General features: G+C 45.7%; 1 protein-coding gene across 3 annotated transcripts in view; it reads right to left on the bottom strand.

Moving 5' to 3' along the window:
• Window positions 1-17,777, bottom strand: part of CPPED1 (calcineurin like phosphoesterase domain containing 1) — a 140,171-nt gene that overhangs the window by 32,817 nt on the left and 89,577 nt on the right. For 2 of the 3 annotated variants that reach the window (XM_032243346.1, XM_032243347.1), the window contains one exon: window positions 5,962-6,387. The exons of the other annotated variant lie outside the window; for it this stretch is intronic. In XM_032243346.1, the coding sequence (XP_032099237.1) occupies window positions 5,962-6,387 (426 nt within the window). The remainder of the gene's footprint in view (window positions 1-5,961; window positions 6,388-17,777) is intronic. 3 annotated transcript variants of the gene reach the window in all.

Here is a 17,777-nt window from a genome sequence, read left to right as displayed (position 1 = left end):
AGAGGCACGAGGGACGGAGACAATGTCCAGGTTCAGCCAAGATTTCATTAACTACTACCTGCCTTTTTACTCCAACTAGGTATCAGGAGAATTATGGGGAAAACCAATTTCTGCATCCCTTGGATGTGATGAAATTGATTATCCTCACGCAGGGCAAACGAAGACATAAAATAACAGGTGCCGCTTCACACTGATAAATCTGTCCTGCCCTGATAACTGTTTATTTGTACTGGCTATTGACAATGTTTTCCTATCATACAAAGAAGGTTTTTCACTGAGCTTCTAAAGTAGAAACAGGATGCATCTGTTTCTAAGGAAACCTGAGCTTGGAAGCTGGCGGCCTTCGATTCACGCAGCACGCCCCTCTGCTCCCGGTGGTCCACTGCACAGTGACAGCCTCCTCCTCATTTACCTCATCCCGTTTTAAAAAATTAATGCAACAGTGAGAGATGATTGTTGATGCTCGTTATTAAATCATTTATTCATCCCACACAATGATTCAGAATTATTCATTAAGCTTGCTGGAAGGAAGATGGGTTTTACCTCCACGGTGGTTTGGGGAGAGATGTGCTCTTTAAAAGGATATTTTATAACAACACAATTATCATAATTAAAAGCTACCCTGATATTCTGATGAGCTTTTGACATACTTTTGAGTACTGGCATTTCAGCACAAGGAGATAAATGAGACTGAAATAGTAGTAGGGAATAATATTGCCATGGGGGGGAGAAAACCAAAGGCAATATTAAATACCAGCTGCCATCGTCGCCCCCAATTTTATCCCAGCCTTTAAGTTAATGAATTTTACATATTATCACTTGAACTTCTGGCTTTCCAAAATTAGTTCCAATTACGTTGTTGTGACCTGAGCCACCTTCTGCATAACTGAGTCATGGATGCCTACAGCCCCCAGGAGAGCCCACCTTACCTGTGTTTTCAAGCCCAGCACGTCTCTCTGCCTGCAGCAGAGAGCATCCACATCCGACTCATATCTCTTTCTGACGTTGCCTAAGGTTTGTTCTGTGTTTGGAAGGTCACTCAGCAAAGGGCCTGGTTTGGCAGGCCACTGAAACTGACAGGGGATTGCGAAAAGGGCTCTCGTCTCTCTCTGGTCTCCTCTGTGAAGCAGGTTTAGGTGAAGACCCTTAGGCCAGTGGCCAAGAAGAGGTGTTTTTTTATACCTGAAGGTGGTGCTGGGAGGAGGCAGTGGGAGGGAGTGCTTGGGAAGAGACAGATAGACTGCTGAGTGACCCTGGAGAGCCAGACTGGGGACCAGAGCAGAGAGAGGCACAAGTGGTTTCCCTAAGACCAAAGGCCACAGAGGCCATGTGTTGGGCACTTAATGGTCTGAACATGCTCTGTTGCCCAGGCTGGAGTACACTGGCACGATCTTGGCTCATTACAACCTTGATCCTGGCTCACTGCAACCTCCACCTCCCAGGTTCAAGCTATTCTCCTGCCTCAGCCCCCCAAGTAGCTGCAACTACAGGCGTGAGCCACCATATCCGGCTAATTTTTGTATTTTTTAGTAGAGACAGGGTTTTGCCATGTTAGGCAGGCTGGTCTTGAACTCCTGACCTCAGGTGATCTGCCTGCCTTGGCCTCTCAAAGTGCTGGGATTACAGGCGGGAGCTACCATGCTTGGCCCAAAGACATTCATTCATTCATTCCACAAATACTGATGAAGCATTTATTATGAACTAGTATCTGAGCCAGGTCTCCCAACTGCACAGCTGAGTAAAACCCTGTCCTTGCTGGCAGGGAGCTGGGAGTTGAACAGGGACTCAGACAAGTCCACACTTACAAATCCACTTGACAAGTGCTGGTATGAGGGAAGCTGAAGAAGAACCTGTGTAGGAAGGAGGGGAGAACCTTATACAGAAGGTGTCCAAGTTGAGCGGGAGGTGGGATGTGGTGTCTCACGTCTATAATCTCAGTGCTTTGGGATACCCAAGTGGGAGGATCACTTGAAGCCAGGAGTTTGATACTAGCCTGGGTAACACAGTGAGACCCCCATCTCTGCAAAAAGGTAAAAAAATTAGCCAGGCATGGTGGCACTCCCCTGTAGTCCCAACTACTTGGGGGGCTGAGGCACGAAGATCACTTGAGCTCAGGAATCCGAGGCTGCAGTAAGCTATGATTACAGCACTGCGCTCCAGCCTGAGTGACACAGTAAGAATCCACCTCAAGAAAAAAAAAAATGTCAGGGCCGGGCACAGTGGCTCACGCTTGTTACTCCAGCACACTGGGAGGCAGAGGTGGGCAGATCACTTGAGGTCAGGAGTTCAAGACCAGCCTGGTCAACATAGTGAAACCCCATCTCTACTAAAAACGCAAAAATTAGCTAGGCATGGTGGCACGAGCCTGTAATCCCAGTTACTCGGGAGGCTGAGGCAGGAGAATCACTTGAGCCCGGGAGTTGGAGGTTGTAGTGAGCCAGCATTGTTCCACTGCACTCCAGCCTGGGTAACAGAGTGAGACTCTGTCTCAAAAGACAAAAAAATTGAGTGGGCCTAGGCAGGTGAACCAGAAGAGCCTGGAGGGGAAGGCAGATGTAACTGGGAAGGGCCTTGGACGCTGCAGTGAGGAGCTGGGCCGTACCTGGGGGTGAAGGAAAGCCTCATGCTGTGTAGTCCATTATACTCCCCTCTTGCTGGTAGATGCAGAACAAACTAGAAGAGGCAACAGCGGAGCAGGGAGCACAGTGCCAAGCTGCTGCTAGGACCCAGATGAGATCATGAGGAGGCCTGAAGAAGTGGACAGACTATAGAGACACGAAGGAGGGAGAATTAAAGGGACATGAAATAACCAAGCGCCATCAGGCTAGCGAGCTCCTGCTGGAGGCAGAGCTACTGGATTCTAGTGCCTCATGTCACTGAGAGTGGAAAAAGGGAACTAACCCCCCTGCTCTGTCTCATACCTACCAAGCAACCTCCTGATTATAATTGGGCTTTCCATGTAGCTCTGCCTACGGGAGGAGACTACACTGCTGGGGTGGAGGCCAGGGCTGTGGTCTTGCTCTAAATCAATCAATTGCCATTCTGGTTGTAGCTATCTGTCTCAGGAAGCTGGGATACTTGGAGACACAGACCAGCCCTTGGTTTGCCAACGACTCTGTTCCTGAGCTTGAGGGGCTACAGCCCAGAGTGGGCAGAGGGCTGGGTCATCATGGATATGATGTCACCCTGTAGGGCCCTCGGGGGGTGGTCAACAGGCTTCTCCCAAGGGTGCCCTGTTAGAGCTCATGCCTGTAATCTAAGCTCTTTGAGGGGCCAAAGCAAGGGGATCATTTGAGGCCAGGAGTTCAAGCCCAGCCTGGCGCAACAGAGAGATCCCATTTCTACAAAAAATTAAAAAAATTAGCTGGGCACGGTGGCATGTGCCTGTAGTCCCAGCTTCTCAGGAGGCAGAGGCAGGAAGACTGCTTAAGCCTAGGAGGTGAGCCATGATAGCACCACTGCACTGCAGCCTGGGTGACAGAGCAAGACACTGTCTCTCAATAATAATAATAATAATGATGATAAATATAAAATATTAGGGCTGTGGGCCTTGTTGATATCTGGAGGTGCTCTGTCCTACAATGAGAAAACTCCAGAACTGCATACCACTCGGGAATGTGGTTGACAAGAACAAATAACTCAGGGAAGTCACAGACATGGCATTCACATCATTTAACATTAGATGTGCCTGGCTGCAGTAGCTCACGCCTGTAATCCGAGCACTTTGGGAGGCCGAGGCAGGTGGATCACCTGAGGTCAGGAGTTCAAGGCCAGCCTGGCCAACATGGGGAAACCCTGTCTCTACTGAAAATACAAATGTTAGCTGGATGTGGTAATAGGTGCCTGTAATCCCATGTATTTTTGGGAGTCTGAGGCAGAAAAATCGCTTCAACCCAGAAGACAGAGGTTGTAGTAAGCTGAGATCGTGCCACTGCACTCCAGCCTCGGTGACAAGAGGGAGACTCCATCTCAAAAAAAACAAAAATTAGATATGAAAGGAATCATTTCAGTGGCATTAAGTGTTCTCTCTTGCTTTATTCTCCATTACAGAACAGTCTCCACGGTGGTGCTGATGCCATCTTGACACTGTTTCCTTGTCATCAAGATGGTTTTCTGTACCAACTCAAGCATAGCGTGAAATTTCAAAGGCCTTAATAGAAGTTTTCTAACTTTATCTCCACGGAACAGCTGGAAAATGTCTCCAATTATGTGAGCTTTTTCTAAAATGTCTGGAAAATACAGAAGGGTCGGTCGGTTGTGGTGGCTCATGCCTGTAATCCCAGCACTTTGGGAGGCCAGGGAGGGTGAATCACGTGAGGTCAGGAACTTGACACCAGCCTGGCCAGTGTGGTGGAAACTCATCTCTAATAAAAATACAAAATTAGCTGGGTGTGGTGGTCAGTGCCTATAATCCCAGCTACTTGGGAGGCTTGAGGCATGAGAATCACCTGAGCCCAGGAGGTAGAGGTTGCAGTGAGCCAAGATTGTGGAACTGCACTCCAGACTGAGGAACAGAGTGAAACTCTGTCTCCACCCCCGCCCCAACCCCCCAAAAAGAAGAAAATAGAGAAGGATCTTTTGTACTCTTCACAAGTAAATGCAAACATACGTAATACTCAAAGATGAAAAGAAGAGTATCAGAATGTTTCTTTTTTAATGAATACTTGCTACTGGATCAGGCCACCTGTCTCCCACTAACCCATAACAAATAATAAATATATTTAAACTCTTGAAGTGTTTGGTGAAAGTAAGCCCTGGTGGCTACGCATGGCGACTCACGTCTGTAATCTCAGAACTTCTGGAGGCCAAAGTGGGTGGACCACTTGAGGTCAGGAGTTCGAACTCAAGCGGTTGAAAACCTGGCCAAGATGGTGAAACCCCATCTCTACTGAAAACACAAAAATTAGCCAGGTGTGGTGGCTCACGCCTATAATCCCAGCTACTCGGGAGGCTGGGCAGAATCGCTTGAATCCAGGAGGCAGAGGTGGAGCCGAGATGGCACCACTGTGCTCCAGCCTGGGCAAAAGAGCAAGACTTTGTCTCAAAAAAAAAAAAAGCAAGCCCTGGAAAGATCTGAAAGGAAGAATGACAACAAAGAGAAGACTCAGAACAGTTGTCAAAATCGGAATCTGTCAAGTTACTGGTAATCCAGAGAGTCCGCCTAGAACACAACAATGTTTCTCTTAAAAGGCCCATGGTAGCTGCTGCCACAAAGAAAAAGGAGGTGGGTGGGGTAGTGCCTTAGAGCGCCATCAGAAGCTGAGGTGTCTTCATTCTGTGTGTGCACACATGTGTCACATGTATGACTGGCGGCAAAAGATGGGACTAAATCCATTACTCTCTCCTGAGTCTGAAGAAATTAATCCACCTTGCCAGAGGAAAACTGGTGATGGCCCGTGAACTGTACACTAAAGCCACATCCCAGGATTTCCTGGGTCACAGCTGATCAAGACGGGTGGGAGCTTGGCTCTTAAAGATCATCTGCCCTTGAGCAAGGGCCTGCTTCCCAGAGAAGTGAGAAAAGATGTCCCTGGCACCTTGCCTTCTCCCAAGGCAGGTGCAAGCCACATTCACACCCACCAGCACCACCGGTCTCCTTCCCCACTAAACCCCTCTCGCCACATCCAGAACCCCGATCTTCAACTATGCAAGCAGCTGTGACACACACTGAGTACTTAGGCTAGGGGCTGCTCTCCATGTCTTGTAGGCCTTTCTCATTTAATCCTTAAAACCATCCTGCAAGAGAGCTACTACTACTATTCCTGTTTTACAGACAAGGAAATCCAGACACAGGAATATCAGGTAGCCAGGCATGCAGCCTGCGAGTCCAAGAGCTGGGCTCAGAACCCCCGGCCTACTCTCTCCCTTTCTGCCACATTGCATAGGGATGGGAGACGGACCTGGAAATGCCGTGTTTAGACTTGCCCTTCCTCCCTGAAACTCATGGCCCGGGGCTTCTACCTGCGTGGATGAACTTGTCTGCCAACCTCTTCCGAGCGGGCTTGCTGAGGTTGAAGTAGCAGTCGTCATCCTCGTCGATGCTCTCCAGGAACAGAGGGATGTGCTGGAAGACGATGGCGTGCCGGCAGTTCCGCTGCCTCGCGATACTCAGCTGCTCATCCAGCCACTGGTCCTGTGCCTGCTTCAGGCCGGGGCATTTGGAGGGGTTCTCGTAGAACTGGGAGTTGAGGACCAGGAACAGCACACCTCCGACCCAGAAGCTAAAGTAGTCATCTCCCCAAGTCTGGCAGAACTCCTCGACGGTCTCAGCTGTGGGGACGTTGCCAATATCATGGTTGCCACTGACGAGGACCAGTGGGATGGCCCTGTCCACGGTCCTGAGCACTCGCTGTAGGTCCTCTGTCTGCTCCTTCCGCCACGGCTTCCCTGGAAGGGCAAGTGTCATGTCCTGAAACAGCCAGAGGCTTACTAACTTAATAACTAACTTAAGTACTTACCAACATAAAATTAAGAGAGAATAATCTAGAAATTACCTCCATCTAGCACAGGGAAACTGCAAAATGCAGTCATGTGCTAAAAGCAAATCAACAAGTCTGGTGGGGGCCTTTGCCCATCCTTCTTCAGGACACCTTAGTGATTCAATGTCTACACGGCCCTCTGCCCCATGTTGCTGAGTTGATGGTGTGAAGTCAATCCTGAGATTAAATATTAGTGGGCTGGGTGGAGTGGCTCACACCGATAATCCTAGCACTTTGGGAGGCTGAGGTGGGAGGGATCACTTGAGCCCAAGGGTTCCAAGACAAACCTGGGCACTATCGTGAGATTCTGTCTTCATAAAAAAGAAAATTAGGCCAGATCTTTCCTTGCCTCTCTCCCTTCCTTCCCTGCTTTCCTTCCTTTTCCCAAGTTTACATACAATTTTCATTGAGGAAAAAAAAAAAAAAAAAAAAAAAGAATGCAAAGGTTTTAGCCCCATGGATCTAGGGCTTAACGATTGAGGAAGCCAGCCACGTGGCTGGAATGAACGTTTGGACTGGGAGCCCCAGGACCAGCTTGGACCAGCTCAGACCAGCCATGAGGCCGGCGTGGACAGCAGACAAACCCCCAGCACCCTGGAAACGAGGACTCTCAGTCCCTGGGGCAGGCAGGACATACTTCTAACAGAGGCTGAGCAGGCTGGACTTCGGACCCCAGCTCCTGTTGCAGCCATCAGCCAGCCTTTGCCAAGCCCATTCCACTGGTCCCAGAGATGGGAGGTGGCTGCACGGCCTGAAGCCCAATGCAGGGAGCCTTGGGGAGAAGCAGGTTCTGCCTGTACCAGGGACCAGGAAGCCTCTCTTTTGGTGGTGCTGGGGGTTCATTCACCCACTGTCCACATCGAAGGTGCCACTGATTGACTTTGCTTCTTAAGCTGAACTGGGACTGCAGGCATCTGTGTTGACTTATATATGATCCTCTCTTGGACTCCACTGGTTGGTTCTTTTCCCATGCTAGTTAAGGAAAGACAAGTCCTTTGTGGCTTTGAACACAGCAAGCTCTCTCAAAGAGGTCCTTGTGGCCCAAGGCTGATTCATCACCACTTTCCTCACCGGGTTTTCTTAAAGACCTCAAGGCGCCCCTCTCACTTCTTTTTTCTGTTCACACTGACTTGGGGATTTGGGGATATTCAATCACTGACAATACTTCCTAGCACTTCCTACAGGCCACACACTGATCGCAGAGCTGTGTGTGCACCGACTCGCGTCCTCTGACACCCAGTAGAGTAATGGGGATTTGAACTTGGTGACCTAGCTCAGGGTACTGTCTACACTGTCCTGGTCACAAACTAAGGTCCTTGTTCTCTGGGTGACTTCTCTTGGCTGCCCTGAGGCACAGGCTGAGGACTTCATAATACACTGGGGTACAGAGCATCTCCTGTTCTTGATTTTCAAGGGCATTAGTCATGGCCCTTTGTATGCTAACTGAGGTAGGTATGGAAAATGTCCAAAGACTTAACGACCATAAGCAGAAAAGTTAAGAAGCAGCAGTTCAAAAGAAAGGCTTACTTGGGAAGGAAACTTCATCTAGGAAGCAACCAAGAAGGAAGAGCTGGGAATTACACACAGTACCGTGAAGTTTGCTTCTAAACAAAGAGAGATGCTGCTTTTAGGGAAACCATCAATATCCCCCAATAATCTGTTTAAAAAAAAAAAAAAAACCATGCAGCTCATTTTCCCTGAATTTCCTCCAGCAAAGATGAGCCTGGTGGCTGGGCGAAGTGATTCGTGCCTGTAATACCAGCACTTTGGGAGGCTGAGGCGGATAGATCACTTGAGGTCAAAAGTTCAAGACCAGCCTGGCCAATATGGTGAAACACCTTCTCTACAGAAAGTAGAAAAATCAGCCGGGTGTGGTGGTACATGCCTGTTGTGCAGCTACTTGGGAGGATGAGGCAGGAGAATCCCTTTAACCTGGGAGGCAGAGGCTGCAGTGAGCTGAGATCGTGCCACTGTACTCCAGCCTGGGCAAGACAGAGAGATTCTGTCTCAAAAGAAGTGTTTATTTATATATTGTTTAAAAAAAGAAAAAAGATGAGCCTCTTTCTTGAGTGGCTTTTCCAACACTTTCTACAACTCCTGCATGGAGTCCCAAGTGCTGAGGTGGAGTGAATGTGCCCTGGGGTTGGTCTCTTGCCCCTTACATGCTGCATGGCTTGGGTACATCCCTTGGTTCCTCTGAGCCTTGGTTTCATTGTGTATGAAATGGGGATGATAATTCTCATACCTTGGGAATGGCTGTAAGAATTCATACTAAGATAATGACGTCTAGAGTCTGGTACAAACAAGAATGCAAAGCTGTCAGCTGTCTGCTCTCCACATCCCACCCCCCTAAATGTAATAAATTCTCCCATTTTTGTCAGTGACCCACTGTGTGTGCATAACAACCAGTAAATTGTTTGGGAAGGAATGAAAATCTTCCCCAGGGAGAGAAATAGTTTTTAGTTCACAATTTAGAAATAAAAGAGTAAATCCTAGATTACAAAAAGCCAAATTTAATGCAAACATTTGCATGATCTTTAACAAGCTCTCATTTGCATATATCAGAATCTCTGTAGGGTTACAATATTCACAACAACTTAGTATTAAGAAAGATCATAGCACAACTTACTAGAGCTTACTAAAAAAATAGTCCCATTATGGCCAGACGCAGTGACTCATGCCTATAATCCCAGCACTTTGGAAGGCCAAGGCGGGCAGATCACTTGAGGTCAGGAGTTCAAGACCAGGCTGGCTAACATGGCAAAACCCCTACCTCTACTAAAAATACAAAAATTAGCAGGGCGTGGTGGCATGTACCTGTAATCCCAGCTACCCAGGAGGCTGAGGCAGGAGAAATGCTTGGACCCAGGAGGCAGAAGTTTCAGTGAGCCAAGATCGCACCACTGCACTCTAGCCTGGACAACAGTTCCATCATATATGAGAACCCAAAGCCAAAAGCCAAACTCACCAGCATCATGAACAGAAAAAATAGAAACCTTCCCAAGGACACAGAGCTTCAATGAGTTCTTGTCTCAAGCAGGGTTCTGTGTTCACAAAAAGAATGTATATAAAGGATAGGAAGAAACATAGGTAAACAAGGGGAAAGATTCTGAAAAATGTCAAGAAATGACTTAGAAGGGGGACAGAGAAGGATTGTTCTCGGTGGGTCTCCAAAGTGGATGATAGGTATCTGCCAAGAAGTGGGTGCCAAGAGTACAGGAACCCCAATGTCAGCACACACCTGACCCCCATGAAGAGAAGCCTTGGGTAGGAATGGCAGGAGCGGTATGGAAAGCTGTTAAGTGTTTAAAACACTTAAAAAAAATTTTTTTTAAAGCAATCAGTTAAAATAAAACTAGGACCTCCTAGTTTTATTGGAGGTCCTAGTTCTATTTTAATTTAATGGTACACTCAAGGACATTAAAAAGTATTATAACGATAATTTAAAAATTCTTACATCAGTGATACCCTGAGAGGTATGATTTATTTTTGTCAGTATTCATTAAGGCAGACATTAGTATCTTGGGTGTTTTCCAAATAGCCTTAAAATACACTGTCTGATAAAATCTCTTTGTGACTTAGGAAAAGAAATAAACAACCTTAACTGGATAAACGACATCCGTAAACAAGTATAGCTATGATCATACTTATTGGTGAAAGATCAACTGCCTTCTCCCTAACATCAGGAAGAGGAGGTCTGCTCTCTCACTCTCACTGAACATCATACTAGAATTCTAGTTAGTGCAGTAGGCAGGAAGAAAGGAAGGAAGCAAAGAAGGGAAGGAAGGAAGGGCATACTGATTAGAAAGAAATCAAACAGTCTATTCTCAGAAGACATGACTGTCTCCATAGTAAAATCCAAAATAATCTACAAAAAATAAAAATAAAACAAAACATCAAAGACTCCTAGCACTAATAAGAGAAATTAGCTTGGATGCAAAGTAAATATATAAAAATCGATAGCATTTCTATATCCTAACAAAAAAAATTAGAGATTTAACAAGAAGGATTTAAGAGATATTTAGGAGGTAGAACTGACAAAAATCCTCATTGTACTGGTTACAGGAAGAACTCAAAATTAATTCCCAAACATCTGAGCAACTGGGAGGCTGGTCATATTGTTTACTTAAAGGGAAAAGACCAGGATAGAAACAGGGTACAGGTAGAAATCAAAAGTTCATTCTGAATATAAAATCTGATGTATTGTTACAGGCAAAAAAAAGGGGAAAACAGACAAATTGGACCTCATGAAAATTTAAAACTTTGTGCATCAAAAGATACTATCAACAGAGAAAAAAATGCAAACCACACAATGGGAGAAAATATTCTCAAATTAAATATCTGATAGGGAATTTGTATCAGAGTATACAGAGAACTCCTAAAACTCAACAACCACTAAAACAACCCAACTCAAAAGTGGTCAAACGATTGAATAGACATTTCTCCAAAGAGGATATACACATGGCCACTAAGGATATTAAAAAGGTGCCCAACATCACTAGTCATTGGAGAAATGCAAATCAAAACCACAATGAGGCATCATCTCATACCCATGAGGACAGCCAGTATCAAAGAGACAGAAAATAACAGGTATTGGTGAGGATGTGGAGAAGATGGAAACCTTGTACACTGTTGATGAAAAATGGTGTAGCCACTGTGGAAAACAATATGGTGGTCCACCCAAAAATTAAACGTAGAATTACCATATAATCCAATAATTCTCTATCTGGGTATGTTCCCAAAATAACTGAAAGCAGGGTCTCAAAGAGACATTTGGACACACACCTATGTTAACAGTAGCATTATTCACAATAGCTTAAACAGGGAAGCAACCCAAATCCCATTGACAGATGAATGGATAAGCAAATTGTGGTATATCCACACAATGGAATATTATTCAACCATAAAAAAAGAAGGGAATTCTGACACACGCTACAACATGGACAAATCTTTAGGATATATGCTAAGTGAAATAAGTCATGCAGAAAAGACAAATACTGTGTGATGTCACTTATACGAGGCACTTAGAGTGGTCAAATTCATAGAGGCACAAAGTAGAATGCTGGTTGCCAGGGCTTTCGGGAAGGAAGGATGGTGAGTTATTGTTTAATGGGTATAGAGTTTCCATTTGCAAGATAAAAAGAGCCATGGAGACAGATGGTGATGATGGTTGCACAACAAATAGGAATACATTTCATGGCACTGAATGGTACACTCAGAATGATTAAGGTAGTACATGTAACACTATGTACATTCTGCCATGCTAAACAAAAAGAGAAGAAACTGCCAAAGTTATCACTATACTCATGATCCCTTCCAGGCTGGGCTGTTCAGAGGGCAGCTGGATCTGAGTCTGGAGCTCAGTGGAGGGTGGGGTTGGAAGCAGCCACATTCACCATAATTCTAATAGATGCCCCCATGATGGTGCCCATTGGCTTTTCAGGGAGATGCATAGGTGAGCTCTAGATTCAGAGGACCTGAGATTGCTTTTTACTAGGGGTGTCCCCTGGGCACATTACCCTCTGAGCCTGTCTTCTATCCCCTAAATAAACACCTTATCACCTCTTTTATGGAAATTCTGTGAGATAAATGAGATTGCATATTTAAAGTGCCCAGTATGTAGTATGTGCATACCTTCCTTTCCCCTCTTTCCAACACTCCCCTACCCAGGGAAGTGTCAGGGGAGGAAGGAGGTGGGTCTCAGGTTTTCTGAGATCTCCTTTGCATTTCCCTGGTTCTCAGGAAGCTTAGCCCCCAATGCTGCAGCTGTCCCTGAGAAATGCAGGGAAGAACAGCACATGTCTGCCTGTTGACATCTTAGCCCAGAGCTCAAGTTTACCTGAAAACTCATCTGCTGTGGTGCCTGCAGGCCACACCTGTCTTGAAGACAGATGGACACATGTATGAGATGGTGCTTAGGCCCTTGCACGGAGCAGGACACATGCCAAGGACAAGAATTTCCAGAGCCAGCACTACATGGTCCCTGGAAACATAGTCAGTGGGGCTCCTTCCCTACTGGCAGACTGGAAACAGAATAGTCAAGTCAGGGCATCAACTATATGGTTAAGGTAATAGCTCAGTAATTAAAACTCCTTTCAGGGGGCAATTAGAACTCCTTTTAAGGGGCAACTGGAAATATCCATTCAAACTTTAATAACTTCATGATATCGAGGGAGCCAGCAATCCCATTCATCAGCATTTACAGGTATTGATCGACTTACCACCTATGCAACTTACGACCATTCGACTTTACGACCACAATCGCTAGCCACGACTGCTCCGCGTCTGGCAGCGCAAACGTTGCCCAGCTGGGCATACGACAGTGTGGACCAGCTTCTGGCAGCACTACCATCTCCGCGTGCACCATTTCAACTGTACAGATAGCCTACTCAACTTACGACCAAATCGTGTTACGACCGGTCCGCGGTCCCGACCGTGGTCGTAAGTTGAGCACTAGCTGTATCCTACAGGCACATACTCAAGTGTGCAAAAGATAACTATTCATTGTAGCAATCATTGAGAAGATATAAAAATTTGAGTTGGCTTAAATGTTCATTAATAAGGAATGGATAATATGTATAGAGTAACAAACAGGCATCACAAAGAATGAAGGAGATCCGGATTTAGCGGTCATGGACATACACACAAGGTGCATTGTTAAGGTTTGGGGAGCAAGGCTTGGCTGGCAGTGGGGGATGTAAGTGAAAACAGGAAGTTACAAGAGCTAGTATGTATGACACAATTTTGTTATAAATAAATCAACGAGTTGGTATATTCAGAGATAAAAATATCTAGAAAATCATGGCAAAACTGTTAATAGTAGCTGTCTGTGGGGAAGCGAAGGACAGAAAACATTTCAGTTTCCTGCAAAAATGACATTTTTTATGAGCATAAGTTACTTTCATTATAGAAAAATAATCGAGACATTAAAAATCACAAATGCACAAAATTAGATCTTGTTATGTAAACAAGTATACATTTAACTATAATGGGAACAAATACAAAACAAATGACAAGGCGAGCTGCATAAGTACTGTTCTTTACTTTCAGTAAGAGAGAAAACGGGGAAAAGAGAGAGTATAAGAAAGGTACTTCTAAATGAATTTTTTTTTTTTGTATTTTTAGTAGAGACGGGGTTTCACCATGTTGACCAGGATGGCCTTGATCTCTTGACCTCATGATCCACCCACCTCGGCCTCCCAAAGTGCTGGGATTACAGGCTTGAGCCACCGTGCCCGGCCTGAATTCTTAAAGTATTATGATTCTAAGGGTCAGCAGGGAAGGTCATTCCAGTTGGAGGAAACAATCACGGCTCTGTGAAGTTAGTGACATTTAAGCCACAGCGGACTCTGGCCACCTTCCTCCATCCCGACACTACCTTGGTTGAGATCAGCACTGCCTCTTGTCTAGTCTACTGTAATAGCGTCTGAGTTACAACTCTCTGCTTCTAATTTAGTCCCCAGTGATCCTCCACACTAAAACCACTGTGTAATTTCTAAACAAAACATCTGGGCCGGGCGAGATGGCTCACCCTTGTAATCCCAGCATTTTGGGAGGCTGAGGCGGACAGATCACCTGAGGTCAGGAGTCCAGGACCAACCTGGCGAACATGGTGAAACCCCGCTCTACTAAAAATACCAAAAATTAGCCAGGTGTGGTGGTGGGTGCCTGTAACTTCAGCTACTTGGGAGGCTGAAGCAGGAGAACTGCTTGAACCCGGGAGGCGGAAGTTACAGTGAGCCGAGATCGCACGATTGCACTCCAACCTGGGCAAGAGAACAATACTCTGTCTCAGACAGATAGATGTATCTGTATATCTGTCTGAGAAGATAGATAGATAGATAGATAGATAGATAGATAGATAGATAGATATAGATAGATAGATAGATATAAAGAAACCAAAGATCTGATCTTCAGCAACACATTATAAGTGCAACACATTATATGCCAGCACTATCATCCAGTGAGCCTTCCACACCAACTTTGACAACAAGCAACAAGACCACAGCATAACAGAGAAATTAACTTCCATTTTGTTTAAGCCACTATTGGTAGAGTTTCTGTCACTGCAGACACACCTACAGCATGCTGGCTATTCTTCTAAGCTTGAACTGTGACCCAGCAGGGCTGGCCCACACCCAGAGACTGAAGCTAATGTAGACTTATGAAAATGGCATGCTAGCCACCATGGGCACCTTCTGGAACCACAGTGCTGGGTGGTCGGGGTGGCAGGCGAGGGAGGTGGCAAGGATGTGGGGGTGCGGGCATGTTCTGAGAAGCGAATCACGTTCTCAGATGGGAGGACTGTCTTTGTGATGATGCACTGGTCAAAGGCAGATAGAATAGTTTTGAACAAGTCTGTCCAACCCGCAGCCTGTACGTAGCCCAGGTCGGCTCTGAATGCAGCCCAACACAAGTTAGTAAACTTTCTTAAAACATTGTGTGTGTGTGTGTGTGTGTGTGTGTGTGTTTAGTTCATCAGCTATCATTAGTATTACAGTATTTTATGTATGGCCCAAGACAATTCTTCTTCTAAAGTGACCCAGGGAAGCCAAAAGACTGGACGTCCCTGGTTTAGAGGGAAGAGAGTAGAGGGAGAAGGGCTGGCAAAGTGGTGATTTTATGGTTTTCAGCCAACAAGTAATATGGAACTGAGCAGAACTGTGATGCTGCGCACAGAAAAGAAGACAATCATCTACACATGTGTGAGTTTTATTCTGCCTGAATGAAAAACACTAAAGAGAAAAATATGTAATTGTGAATGTCACTTAACTCACTACTTCCAGCCAAGGTCTTCCATAAATTATTTTTCCTCCCAGGTGATCATCTCTCCTGTATCTACCTTCTTTAGAGCTAACGCTGGTGCTGCTATAAGGTGTGTACACACATCATCATAAGAATATTCAGTTTAACAAACTGCTTCTGGCACTTGGCACACACAAGGCATTGCTCAAGGCTGACGATGGGCAACGTGATATCCAGGGACGAAGAAGTTCCAGTACAGTTACATGCAGATTCACTACTGCCAAGTCCCTTTAGCGGAAGGAAACAGTGTAATTCATTTCTGTTTAGAGATTCTGGGGTGTCAGATCCATGAACAAGTCTCATTTAGAATGATTGCCTTTTTTTACTTTAAGATTCCATTTTACACTCTGAACTCAGGTGTTGGTGGCTATGCCCCTAAATCTTCAGTGCCATTTGGGATTTTAAATCTGTGATCTAATGAAAAGTCAGTAAGAGTTTTACAGCTAAATTCCACATATAGACACTGTTCTTTCAAAGCCAGAGGCAAAATCTAAGTAGTCTTAGTCATTACGGGGCTAGAAGCACAAAAGTTATTTGTCTTCAGTTGGGCATTTATTCAATGCACCCCTGCTACCCACTATGTGCGAGGTCATGGCCAGACCAGCATGAGTGAGACAGTATCCTTGTTCTCAATGACCCGAGCTCTAGGGAAGGGCCCAAACATGGGGATAGGCAATGACCTTGTGGTGCTGCATGAGTTATGAAGTCATGTCATGGAAGCACCAGGTGCCGTGGAAGCTCGGAGTGGGGGTAACCAACCCTGCTAGGAGGCAGCTCAGAGCTTTCCCAGATGGAAGCAACATTCCCACCAAACATCACCGGGCTTAGGTGGAACTGGGGCCTGCTGAAGAGGGGGAAAGAAGGAGGGGAAGGGTGCTTTCCTAACCAAAGGGAATGGGTGAGGGTGGAGAGGTAAAAAGACCAGGGTGCCTTTTGGATAGTGGGGCAGTAAAGAGTATACAATTTAGAGTAACAGAAAAAGTTTGGGTTTCTGAAGCACCAACTATGTACCAGACCCCTGGCTAAGTACTCTACACAGATTATCTCATCTGATTTTATAGGAATCCTATCGGGATCATTTTTTAGTATAACTATATTCCACGCAATATTTTTTGCTTAAATACACAAAGACATACACACACACACGCATATATTATTATTATTAGTTTTTGAGATAGAGTCTCGCTCTCTTGCCCAGGCTGGAGTGCAGTGGCACAAATCTTGGCTTGCTACCACCTCAACCTCCTGCGTTCAGGAGGTTTTCTTGCCTCAGCCTCCCAAGTAGCTGGAATTACAGGCACCCGCCACCAGGCCCAGCTGATTTTTGTACTTTTAGTAGAGGCAGGGTTTCACCATGTTGGCCAGGCTGGTCTTGAACTCCTGACCTCAAGTGATCTGCCCACCTCAGCCCCTCAAAGTGCTAGGATTATAGGCTGGGTGTGAGCTAACATGCCCAGCCTGTTCCTATATTTTTATGATCAAATCTACCCTTCCTAAACTAAAATCTCATCTGGGATAACCCAGCCTGACTCCAGAGCTGATGTTTCCAGCTATGAACGGGAAAGACTACAACACTGTCTCCTAGTCAGCACCAACAGCAGATACAGGGTGAACTCTGTCAGGGGTAGAGGAGGGAGCTGCAGTTAGCTCCATGAATTTCTATGTTGAGATACAAGATTATGACTTCAGGTCCAATCCCTTAAGCAGTGAGTCAGCTTGGCCATGTTTTTCTTGATGTGATATCCATCAGACTGACACCAATCAGAAAGTGTTGTTTGGCTGGGCGCAGTGGCTCACGCCTGTAATCCCAGCACTTTGGGAGGCTGAGGTGGGTGGATCATTTGAGGTCAAGAGTTCAAGACCAGCTTGGCTAACATGGTGAAATCTCATCTCTGCTAAAAATACAAAAACTAGCCAGGCCTGGTGGCAGGTGCCTGTAGTCCCAGCTATTTGAGAGTCTGAGGCTGGAGGATCACTTGAACCCAGGAGGCAGAGGTTGCAGTGAGTCAAGATTGTGCCACTGCACTCCAGCCTGGGCAAGAGAACAAGACTCTGTCTCAAAAAAAAAAAAAAAAAAAAAAAAGTGTTGATAACATGATTTGTTGGTGAGAGAATGTGGGAAACAGGCATTCTCTTTTATGGCTGACTGGGAATATAAATGGTTTCTTTTATTCAAATTTGAAAATGCACATTCGGTTGGATGCAGTAGTTCATGCCTGTAATCCCAACACTTTGGGAGGGCTGAGGCAGGCGGATCACTTGAGGTCAGGGGTGCAAGACTAGCCTGGCCAACATGGCAAAACCCCGTATCTACTAAAAATACAAAAATTACCTGGGCGTGGTGGCCCGCACCTATAATACCAGCTACTTGGGAGGCCTGAGGCAGGAGAATCATTTGAACCCAGAAGGTGGAGGTTGCAGTGAGCCAAGATCCTGCCACTACAAGCAAGCCTGGGCAACAGAGCAAGATTCTGTCTCAAAAAAAAAAAAAAA

The sequence above is a fragment of the Sapajus apella genome, unplaced genomic scaffold (assembly GCF_009761245.1).
Source record: "Sapajus apella isolate SASKATOON/1434 unplaced genomic scaffold, GSC_monkey_1.0 scaffold51, whole genome shotgun sequence".
Taxonomy (NCBI): Eukaryota; Metazoa; Chordata; class Mammalia; order Primates; family Cebidae; genus Sapajus; species Sapajus apella.
Note: the sequence above shows the minus strand (reverse complement) of the source record. Positions and strands in the feature narration are given on the sequence as shown.